Source organism: Neolamprologus brichardi, chromosome 15 (assembly GCF_056152115.1).
Source record: "Neolamprologus brichardi isolate AB-2024 chromosome 15, ASM5615211v1, whole genome shotgun sequence".
In the NCBI taxonomy this organism is placed as follows: domain Eukaryota; kingdom Metazoa; phylum Chordata; class Actinopteri; order Cichliformes; family Cichlidae; genus Neolamprologus; species Neolamprologus brichardi.
Genome location: NC_142118.1, coordinates 22,994,741 through 23,006,771, shown reverse-complemented (window position 1 = coordinate 23,006,771; position 12,031 = coordinate 22,994,741). Strand labels below are relative to the sequence as shown.

The following is a 12,031-nucleotide window of genomic DNA, read 5'->3' as shown; positions in this document are numbered from 1 at the left end:
AAACATGTCCTCCAACCACACACACACACACACATATATTGTTTTCAAACTCCATTTCAGTTTATTTCACACCTCAAACATTTAGTAATAAAAGTAAACTGCAATAAATTACAGGTAGCAATAAAATAAACTACTATTTTACGCTACATCCACACCTACATGGGTATTTTTGATAAAGTAGCTGATAAAGCATGCGTTTGACCCTTCGTCCACACGTAATAACTCCTGTCAAGTTGGAGATTTTCGAAAACTCACTTTTTGCGTTTACGCGTGGACGAGGAATACGGAGTTCGTCACCCAATGTCAAAGGTATGTGCCTTTTTTCACGTCACGCCGTGGGCCACGTTATTGTTTACATGAGATGAATTTCTACAATGGTAGATAGAGACAAAATACTGTTAATCTTACTATCTGCATTTTTACACTCTTACATATATACACTCAGTTACTATCCCTCCTTTTAGAAGGGCAGAGGCGTAATGGTGTAATTATTTTACATGTAGATGTTTTTTTCCTGTGTAAGAATATTCAACATTGCTGTCAATACATTTTTTCAAAAATGCCTCTCTGTGCAAAATGGGTTCAAAAACATAAACAACTGTGGGATGCTGTTTTGTTTTGATTTGGACAGGGGGAACAAATTGTGGCAGGATCAATCTGATAATATTTATATTCCACTGTAACTTTACAGTATAAAGAGGTAGCATCTCCAAAATGTTAGGAGTAGTTAGTCATTATAAGAAGTGTTTGTGAACTAAAAATCAAAAATGTGGGATACTGTTTGTCTGTGATCTGGACAACCCAGTGTGCTCCTGTTGCAGGACCTACCTTTATGGGGGACCGTTTGTAAAGTGAAACATGCAACATTTTTCCACATTTAGCTCAAAACCTTACAAAAACAGGTTTTTTGAGTTATTTTTTTACAACATTTTGTAAAATATTTGTAATTTCTCATATTTAAAACACACTATTAAATATTAAATCTAAATGTTAAATCTAAATGTTAAATATTAAATCTAAATGCCGCCGCCCGACTTACATTGCACCCGACCCCTACGTTGTCTCCTGCAGGTTGTGGGCCTGCAGGAAGATGGGCCCATGTCCCTTTTTTGGGCTGTGCCTTGCCGGACCCCATGGACTAAGGTCTGGCCTCCCCGGGCCTGGCTCCAGGGCGGGGCCCCCGGTAACCCTATCCCGGGCAGGGTGAACTGTTCTCTCAATGGTCTTTTCATAGGGGTCTTCTGAATCGCTCTTTGTCTGGTCCCTCACCCAGGACCTATTTGCCATGGGACCTCCAAACCTGAGGCCATGGTCCTCAGCCGGAAAAGATTGGAGTGCCCACTCCGGGTCAGGGACGAGACCCTGCCCCAAGTGGAGGAGTTTAAGTATCTCGGGGTCTTGCTCACGAGTGATGGGAGAAGGGAGCGGGAGATCGACAGATGGATTGCTGAAGTGATGCGGACGCTTTACCGGTCTCTTGTGGTGAAGAGAGAGCTGAGTGTAAAAGCGAAGCTCTCAATTTACCGGTCGATCTACCCCTCTACCCTCACCTATGGTCACGAGCTGTGGGTAGTGACCGAATGAAGTTCGGCCATTTGGGAGGGGCTCAGAGTAGAGCCGCTGCTCCTCCACATCGAAAGGAGCCAGTCAAGGTGATTCAGGCATCTGATAAGGATGCGCCTCCTGGGCAAGGTTTTCCAGACATGTCCCACCGGGAGGAGGCCTCGGGGCAGACCCAGGACACGCTGGACAGATTATATCTCTCGGCTGGCCTGTAAACACCTTGGTGTTCCCCCGGATAAGCTGGAGTGGAGAAGGTGGCTGGGGAGAGGGAGGTCTGGGCTTCTCTGCTTGGGCTGCTACCCCTGCGACCCGGCCCTGTATAAGCAGAAGAAAATGGATGGATGTTAAATGTTAAATCTAAATATTATATTTAAATCTAAATGTTAAATGTTAAATATAAATGTTACAGGAAACTAAATATTTAGCTAACATGCAAATTTATTGTATGGCTCAACGGAAATACCAAAATAAAAGCTTTATGAAAAACTCCAGTACAAAAGTGTGCCGGTAGTGGTCAGATTGTGTTTGCTTTCCAATGATGGTCACTTCTCACCACCATGAGCTGCCTCACTTCTTGTCTACCAGGACGTCCAGTGATTTAGCTGAAAAAATCCAAAGATCCGTTTTGTCAGCCATCCAAAGGTTCAGCAGTACTGGACTCTCGGCAGCTGCAGTCTCCGCTTCACAATCGCTGCAGCACATGTCCAGCCAAATCGCTGGACATGTTCATGCTAAATGTTGTAAAAAATGACAAAAAAAAAGTTTTTGTAAGGTTTTGAGTTAAATGTGGAAAAAAGTTGCCGTTGATTTCAGCATGTTTCACTTCACAAACGGCGCCCCACATACCTTGGCACTTGTGCAGGTGAAGCCAAAGGCAAGATATGTTTCATCAAATTTTCTAGTCTTTGACTTGGTTTGGAAACATATTTGGCAATGCTTCATCTGCTTTGCATTTGTGTGGGAGCCCTGTCAAATACCGGTCCATTATGTGAGCAGTGTCCTTGAGTTCCTTTTTTTCTTTTTTTTAATTCATACCCCGGGTGCCTCATAGTTTAGGAACATCTGATCTAATTCCTCTTGGTCACACCCTGTTGAATAAACACATTTAAAATGCACATCTCATTTATTTCTCTAGGTTAAGAACCTCTAGATTTGTCATTTGTCTTTGCCTTTTTTCCCATCATCTGATGTCCTCTTCACCAGGTTATGAGCGGGAGCTCACCTTTCAGAGAGCAGATGGCTCCTTCAGCGCCTTTGGAGAGCAGGACTCATCTGGAAGCACCTGGTATGTGATAAATACAAATGTCTGTCTAAAAAAAACCATCAGTAACATGCTCATATAACTGAAAAACTCAGGAAAACTAATAGCAGATAGTCTCTTTGCACAGGCTCTCTGCTTTTGTGCTGAGGTGTTTCCTGCAGGCACGGCCCTTCATCAACATTGATTCCAATGTGCTGCACAGTGTGGCAGCTTGGATCGCCAGCCAGCAAGGGCATGATGGGAGTTTCTTGGAGCCCGGCAGGGTGATCCACACCGAGCTCCAGGGAGGCCTGGACGGGCCTGTTTCTCTCACGGCCTACGTCCTCATCGCCCTGCTGGAAGACGCTAGCGTCAAGGTGAGATGCCATTGTTTAGGCACACTTTCCAGGGACATTTTGAGAGTTTAGAGCTTAATCAAAACAGAACAAACAGCCTCCAACACTGGTGTGGGTCCGCCTCTCAGACTGAAACATGGGGAGCAATTTTATATTCAGCTTTTCCTTTGCTGAGTTAGAAATATTTTTAATATTTAATACTTATTTTAGTTTGATTGGCTTTTAACTCTTTAAGATTATATTTCTGTCATACCTATTTTATTGAGCTATGTGTCTCCTTATTTAAGTTCCTTTTTATATATTTTCTGTTTATTATGGTAACTTTTAACTGTAGTTACAAAATAATTGCTGAACTTTAGGATAAACAAAAAAGGTATTGTGTTAACTTGTGACACATGTTTGGGTGGTGACTCATATTTTGAAGTCAAAACTTTCCATCTGCAGTCATTTATATTTGGAAGCAGCAAGCACATAACAGAGCAGGCATAAATGGAGAAGATATGCCACAGAAGTCTTAAAAGCATAAAAACAATGACCTGGGGTGGAGATGGGTTGCAAAGTGCCTTGCAGAGTGGCTTGCAGAGGCAGTAGCAACAATGGACAGGCTGAAGAAGCTTAAACAGTGTTCACTTTATAAGAGTTACCAAGTAGACGTACAAAAAAACTTCTTGTGCATTTTAATTATCTAGGCTTCTGTAGTATTTTTAATGTAAAAATCAATTTAAAAACCAAAACTGACCATGCCTTATGGTTATTATCATTAACCAATCAAAGAAGAGGAATTCATTTTTAAATATTGTCTCTGTTTTCCTCACATTAATGGGTAAGATCTAATTTGGCCTCACATTGTTACATGTGCCTGTACCAACCTGTCGTCTCACCTACTGCTGCCCTATTCCATATCTGTCAGGCTCAGTATGAGACCAAGGTGTCTGCAGCCGTGATGTACCTGGAGACCCATCTTGCTCTTGGTGTCTCCAGCAACTACAGCCTCAGTCTACTCACCTACGCTCTGGCTTTGGCAGGGAGCTCCAAAGCCCAATCAGCACTCAATAATCTGACTGGACGAGCTGAGATAAGAGGTACAACAGCAGCTGTGTCTTAAAAGCCAGTTTAACATTTGGGGGAAATAAGCTTTCTCTGGAGGTTGTTATAACTTCATGCACCTAATTCTCATAGTTTCATGCAAATCTACATTATTTGATTGTGAACAGAACTGTTACATTCAGTTAAAAACATTTTTGGATCATACAGTGGTTTTACTTGAAGAATGGTGTCCTTTAGTCTTTGTATGATTAATTAGTCTGTATAATAAAAATCACTATTATAAATAATTATTTCTTATTTTGAAAAGTTCATAGCCAGAAAATTCTGTTGTAATGGTAATGTTGCAGACAGCTAGACAGGACCAAGCTCCAACCTCCAGGTCAGCTTAATGAGGCCTAGAAAATAAGCCTGTCCGCTATGCCTCACCTCTGGTAATTTTAGTGACTGAATCGGATGTTGTTTCTTTTATTGGTGTCTTTCTCAGCATTTTAAGGGAATTATCCGAGAGTTAGCATGGCTGGAAAAACAATCCACTTCTTGGCTTTGACTTTTAGCTATTTGTGGGAGTCTTTACCCCAAATATTTTTTTGATCACCTTGCTTCTCTTTTTAAAAAGAAATCATCTGAATTATTCCCTGTCTTTCTGTGAGCAGACGGTGTGCCGATGTGGTTCTCCCTGGATGACGGCCTGTCCTCATCGTGGCAACCTCGTTCTTCTGACATTGAGATGGCATCCTACGTGGTGCTGTCTCATTACAAGCTGAACTCAATCCCAGAGGGTCTGAACCTCATGAAGTGGCTCAGCAAGCAAAGAAACCACAGAGGAGGATTTGGAAGCACTCAGGTCAGATCTTAACTCCAAACAGAAGTACATGAATGTAATCTTCAAATTATTAAGATTGTACCAAACCTTAAAAAAATATTTTTTCACGTTATTATAGAAATAGGGGTGACATGGGTCGCGAGATTGAGACACAGGCATTAGAGTCTCTTCATGCGTGTTTTGTTTGGGTTTTTCACGTGGAATTACCAAAAATAGAGAGGGTATAGCCTAACATTTGAAACAGGAAAAGACCGCCGTGTGATCGATTTATTTCAACAAAGTAACTGTATTTTAAATATCATCTTTTAAACGGTAACTGTAACGCAATACAGTTACTCATATTTTGTATTTTAAATACGTAACGCTGGTACATGTATTCTGTTACTATATATATATTCATTCCCCACTCACCTCTGTGGGCGGTCAATCCCTCAAGCTCGGGTCCTCTACCAGAGGCCTGGGAGCTGTCCTCTATGTCTGCAATGTTGCCCTCTGGTAGTTCGATCCCCTCAGTTCTGATTACCTTCCCTCTCTTTGTTATCATCCGACTACACTTGTCAAAAACTACATATGTCAAAAAGAAGAGCTCATGCAGAACTTAATGCATTGTGTTTATCTGTGCCATGGAGCTCTATCATTATCCAAAAATGATTAAAAAGACATCAGTGGACAGGGCTGCCCTGTTCCTCTAACACCATAAACAGACTCATTGTAGTTTATTTAGATTCAGTCCACCTTCCTGCTGGCCCGAATTGTCACTGGAGCCACAAATGTTGGCATACATCACTGACTGTGATTGTCTTCTTTCCAAATCTCTGCAGTGGAGTTTGGGAGAGTAAAGTTCGCCTGAGCCACAGGGACACAATAACCACATGATAACTATAGACATGCGAGGATGAAATAAACCAGAACAAAGACGTCAGGGGGAAAAAAAAGTCACACAGGCTTTTGATTTCTGCATCATCTTCTTTTTAACACCAACAAAACATAAAACAGACTTGTTGGCCCTGTCAACTCTAAATAAAGGACTCTTTCCTCTACTGGTTAAACTGGATTCATGTTTAAAAAAAAAGTCCCCAACTGTGGTTATATGTCACATCAGAGGGCAACTGTGGCCGTCTGGGTATGTAGTGACTAAAGACTTATTAACCTCTTAGCACACATGGCCACTCGTACATGCAGAACATGCGAGGCAGATGGGGAAACTGCCAGTAGATCCAAATACAGCACAGTGAGTAAAGCCCAGTGAGGCGTTGTCTGGCAAAGATTTTCTCTAAAACAGATGCACAGACATGTGCTGAATAGCAGACTCCCATCCTCAGCTGTAAACAGGAAATCAGCAATGAATATCAAAGCAAAGGATCATCAGGGATTGAAATCCCCCATATCACAGACACACGTTTGCTTACATGTACCATGTGACCGCGAGTCTCGTTTCTCTTTCAGGACACAGTTGTGGCTCTCCAGGCTTTGTCTATGTTCGCGGCTCGCATTGGGTCGCACGACACTGACGTCACAATCAGGGTGAACATCGACCCTTCGACCACTGTCGCCTCCTTCCAAATCAACAACGAGAACTACCTGCTCCATCAGAGCCAACAGGTACACAGATCAGCCAGCGTTATCGGAAAACAGTGGCTGAAGTATTATCCAGCAATATTTGTTGGAATGTCAGATATCGGCTGGTTATTGAAGGCTGTCAGCAACTGATCAGAGCCGAGTTCATGGAACAGTGAAACAAATGATTACATCCAGCATGTAATATTATACAGATATATTCAGCTCTGTGATATTCCCTCATATTGAAAGGAAAAACGTGGAACTATATTATATTTCCTAAAAATGCCCTAAAAGATTTACTGCTTGGTGTGAGTCAGTCTTCTAAAAGGAGTTGGCTACTCCTTTTAGTCCAGTTAAGGACTTAATTTAGTTTTTAACAGTTGTTTAGTGCACAGCAATAAAAAAAATCTGCAATAATCTGTCAATAAAAACATAGAGATTGTTTTTTATGCTTTAGATTACTCCAGAAGAAAGTTTAATCCTGCAGGTGACAGCAGAAGGTCGTGGACTCGCCTTGTTTCAGGTAACAAGACATGTCACTCGTCTAATAGCACTTCCTGCTGGTCTGTGTTCAGTCTGCTGAATGGTATAATAGTAAGAAGTACAATAGTTGTTCAGATTATGTCAGAAACAAAGCCACTTAAATTGTGGTAGTTAAAAAGTTAAAGAACAGAAGCACATATGTCAGACTGCCCACTGGGTCAATGCTGCAGAAAGCTTTAGTGAAATTCTGCAGAAGCTACTTACACCAAGTACTTTTAACTAAAGAAACGATAAAGAAGCTGCATTTTTCCTTAAAACTTCTGCGTGATTCTCATTCTTATTCTGTAAATTTGGTTCTTCTCTTCCTTCAGCTTAACGTTTTTTACAACGTCAGGAACAAGGAGATGAGGAGAAGGAGGCGAGAAGCTGGCGAACAGGAAGCGTTTGAGCTGTACATCGAGCTGGTCGACAGCGAAGTAAACTCTGCACATCTGTACATCTGCACCAGGTGAGCGGGTCGGCATCTGTTTCTTCACATGCCAACAGCTTGATGCAACAGATTCATCAGCACAGCAATCAGCAGGATGTGTGAGAAGCGTTTCCAGCGATCATCGTCTGTTTACAAACAATAAAACATAATCAGCCAAAAACACCAGATGTCAGTTTGACAGCAGACCCAAGAAAAACTGAAACATTTGTTAGAAATAACCTTTTTGAAACCAATATATCTCCAAATATATTTTTTCACTTTTGGAAAGTGCCTAAAACAATACAGAGATAACTTCTAATCACTGTGGTTATTTGGTCTTTGCTCTGACAAGTTTGCTGTTCATCAAGAAATTATTTTTTATTGCTCCTTCTTTTTAAATAAATAAAATTTATCATTTATTGTCGGTAAATTTTACCCTAATTATGTTTATACTCTTGAGAAAGTTCCAAAGACAAATAAAGAAGTACTTTATAGCAATTACATTTATTATTTTAATTTACAAGAAAGAGTCAAATAAAATTTGATTTAATTAGACTAACATTTTGAATATCATTTTAATGTTTTTTTTTTCTTTTCCTTTGTGTGGTGTTGCGGTCCTCTGCAGGCTGGTGTATGGTGTGGGCCTGAATGCAACGGGGATGGCCATCATGGAGGTGGGGCTGTTGAGTGGCTTCAGTCTGTCGCCGGTTGGCATCGAGACTAACGACGTTGTAAAGAAAGTGGAGACGCAGCCGGGAAAAGTCATCCTCTACCTGGACTCAGTGAGCGGCTCACAAACACTGATGTGTCTGAGTGTAAATACTGAAGCTTAAGTTATAAATTTATTTCCAGGTGACAACGCTGGAGATGTGTGTCCAGATTCCTCTGATTATTGAGTATAAAGTTGCCAAAGTCCAGGAAGCTACGGTCGTCATCTATGATTACTACGAACCAAGTAAGACTTCGCTCATATGCTTATATTAATGGATAATCTTTTTACTCTCCCCTGCTAATACCGTGTTTTGCCCAATAAAATCAAAAAACTCTTATTTAAAATGATATATAATTATAACACAAAAGACAAAGTGTTGTTGTAACAACATGGTGGAAACTCTCTCAAATGTATTCATTCGTTGTATACACGTGACATTGTTTCAGACTGAGAATGAATTGAGGTGCAAACTGTTTTAACTCTTTCCCCTTATAGACCAGCTCTATTCTGATTAGTTGTCCGCCGTTAATGGAAGCTGGGAGTGGGGGGCTTCTGTGCAACTAGCCAAAGCAGTGTGGCAGGGATGACTGTATTATCTTAACAACATCATAAATAGCAGAAAGTAGAAAAAATTGCCTGAAACAGAGCATTTAGAGCAGTCTGAAGGCTGAGCTGGATCCTATGGCTCACAGAGATCACTTCTGTGTGTACTCACCTCATTATATGAAGCTTATATGAATATGAAGACCACATTCAAGTTCATGAACAAATAACAATTAAACAGTATACTAAGTGTTTGCACAGGGACACAGTTGTTATCATTTTCCCCTGAAAACGAGGGACTGTATAAAACAATGTAATTCCTAAACAGTTAATGCAATATTGTAATTAAGCTCATCAAAGTCAAAGTGAAAATCAGCACTTTAACCTCACTGAGGCTGTTTGATCCACTGTGGTAGTAAACGGAAGCAAAATGACACAATAAAATGCACGATTGTGTAGAAACATATGGACCTAAAGCAGAACATGTCCACTTTTATTTTTTCACTGTCAGTTTTGATGTTTTTATAATCTTGCATATGGGGAAAATGCATGCAGCATGATCCAAACCAGGACAGCCTGTCATGTCCATGTTAACACACCGAGGACCTCCACTGACGTTTTATGAGTTTTTTATGCTTTTGTTTGGCAAGAGTTTAGCGCTGTGTGTTCGCCCAATCATGCGAAAAACCTGTGATTAAACAAAATGTATTGGCCTGAATGATTGCTACAAGCCTTTTTCTCTAGAACAGGGGCGTCAAACATAAGGCCCCAGGGCCATAATGGGCCTGGCAAAGACTCCAATCTGGCCTGGATCAGGAAATCTGGAAAATTAGAAGGAGTGCACACATTTTTGAAGTTTTAATTGTATTTTAAAACTTTTACTATTGATGACCCCCCCCCCCCCCCCCCCCCCCTCGCTCCCATTGCCCATCACTCTACACTAGGGGTGTGCAACTCCAGGCCTCAAGGGCTGGTGTCCTGCAAGTGTTAGATGTGTCCTTGATCCAACACAGCTGATTTATATGGCTAAATTACCTCCTCAACATTTCTTGAAGTTCTCCAAAGGCCTGGTAATGAACTAATCATTTGACCCAGGATGAGATCTGAAACCTGCAGGACACCGGCCCAGATAAACAATTAAATGACAGAAAGTTCTAAATTTTTAATGTCTAAAAATGTACACTTTTATACAGTGGATTCAGAAAGAAAAAAGAAGAAATTTTCTTTGAATTAACCAAAAATGTGTATTTTATAATTATAGGACAGTCTGGGCAATGAACCAACTTTCTCTGTAATTTCACACATTTATCATGTAGTTTTGCTGCTCCAGCCCACTTGAGATAAAAGAGTTTTGAGTTTGACATTACTGCTTGTGACGTAATCAAAAATATTTACATTTTAATTTAATAATAAATTTTTACATGTTTTGTGATAAACCAATAAATTGGGTATCAAAATAAAGTTTAAAAATAAAAGCAGAAGTATGTAAGAATGATTTTCAGTTTAAAATATACTGCAAAACTGAAAATTTACTGATAGCCGCCAAATTTTACAGTTACAGTGGTCCCTCGCTATAACGTGGTTCACCTTTGCGGCCATGCTGTTTTGCAGATTTTTGGGGGGCAATTTTGCATGCTTTTATTTGTTTATTTATTTTACAGTGCCTTTTGTTCTGCGTCCTGATCGGTTGTAGACCATTGTCAGTAAATCTTGTGCCGTGGTCCTGTACAGTACAGAATGCGTTCAGCTTGTCAAATTTACATAAATCTATAAATAAATAGCAGACTCTGAAGTGCTGTACTGTATGTTTGTAAGTTTTCAAATCAACGAACACAACAATGTCGATGAAACATTTTGCACCGTCAAAGGAACCTGTGGTAGCACCCAAAAGGCAGAGGAAGATGCTACCATCGCATAAAAAGTTGGACTTATGGACATGCTAAAGGAAGGTAGACGTTTTTCGGACCATAAGGCACACCGGTTAAGCAAAGCAAAATAGTCAGATAAGTCAAACTTGATTCAACTCATTCTTCTTGCTTCCCCTACAATTGACCCATTAATGTGTTTGATCAAAGGGTTAATTAAATTAAAGGGTTTGATCTTTGGTTTCATTCTATAATACTGGACTTATTTTTCTATGAAGATTTGAACTTTGAGAGTGTTTAAACAGGAGAGAAAAGTGTGAAAATGTTCATGCCTGTCTGAGAAAAGTGTATAAAGTGTGAGGGGTTTACAGCCTTAAAACATCTATAATAATTGTAAAAAATAAAGTTGGCTTCTTCGCAGATTTCACCTATCGCAGGTTATATTTAGAACGTAACTCCCGCGATAAACGAGGGACCACTGAAAATAAAAATCATAATATATATAATATATCTGAAAACTGGTGATTTTGTTTTCATCCTTCCCGTCTCAAACATCCTCCATCTTTAATCATTAAAAAGAAACAACAGAAATACAAAGGCAGAAACTGAAACCGTTGATCTCTAAACCTTCACCTCCTCCTGCAGGGCGGAGGATGGCGAGCACATATACGTCGCAGTGGAGGAGCAGCATATCCTCCTGCTCACTCTGCGGGGACAGCTGCAGTCAGTGCAACGCAAACGGCGACTTCATTCCCGACGAAGCCATCTTCAATGCATCAAACAGGAACAACGTCCACTTCAATCTGGGTGGTTTTCTGCCCATACTGCTCCTCCTCTTCGTCATCTTTGAATTGTAAACATGTCTAAACAAAAAGCTGCACATATAAATCTGTCAGTCTCGGTTCAAGGCTGTGGGGTTCTTGTTTTGTTTCAGACTAAAATAGAAAACTGTGTTAGAGATGCAGAAAGTCACAGGACTCTTCTTTGTACTGTCCAAAAAATAAATGTGACTGATAAATTTTGATTTCCGTTGCAGGTTTTCTTCCCTTTGTTTCCTCATTTTAAACTCACCTACACTCACCGACTGTACAGTTGTGCTGAAGAAGCATGTGTGTACCTGTGAAAAGAAGGCTGTTGCGCGTGACAGGATATGAACAACACTTGGTTCACAATAATGTTAGCAGCTGGGCGTTTCTTTTGTCTGTAGAAGCAAACATTTAAATATGATTTTGAGGTGAAGTTCCCCATTAAAAGCTTATACAGGAACATGTTTTGGTCCAAACAGAGATCATTCAGGTTCAGAGGCGTGTTCAAAAAGTCAGAGTTTTCACTGTCACCAAGGTCGCGCTCTTTCAATCGAATCCTATGAA

General features: G+C 40.4%; 1 protein-coding gene across 1 annotated transcript in view; it reads left to right on the top strand.

Moving 5' to 3' along the window:
* Nucleotides 1-11,607, top strand: part of cd109 (CD109 molecule) — a 41,584-nt gene extending 29,977 nt beyond the window's left edge. The window contains exons 24-33 of the mRNA XM_035908951.2: nucleotides 2,767-2,848; nucleotides 2,952-3,180; nucleotides 4,070-4,241; nucleotides 4,860-5,050; nucleotides 6,476-6,631; nucleotides 7,047-7,112; nucleotides 7,444-7,580; nucleotides 8,167-8,323; nucleotides 8,394-8,496; nucleotides 11,307-11,607. Coding sequence (XP_035764844.2) covers nucleotides 2,767-2,848; nucleotides 2,952-3,180; nucleotides 4,070-4,241; nucleotides 4,860-5,050; nucleotides 6,476-6,631; nucleotides 7,047-7,112; nucleotides 7,444-7,580; nucleotides 8,167-8,323; nucleotides 8,394-8,496; nucleotides 11,307-11,518 — 1,505 coding nt within the window. The 3' untranslated portion in view covers nucleotides 11,519-11,607. The remainder of the gene's footprint in view (nucleotides 1-2,766; nucleotides 2,849-2,951; nucleotides 3,181-4,069; nucleotides 4,242-4,859; nucleotides 5,051-6,475; nucleotides 6,632-7,046; nucleotides 7,113-7,443; nucleotides 7,581-8,166; nucleotides 8,324-8,393; nucleotides 8,497-11,306) is intronic.
* The last annotated feature ends 424 nt before the right edge of the window (nucleotides 11,608-12,031 follow it).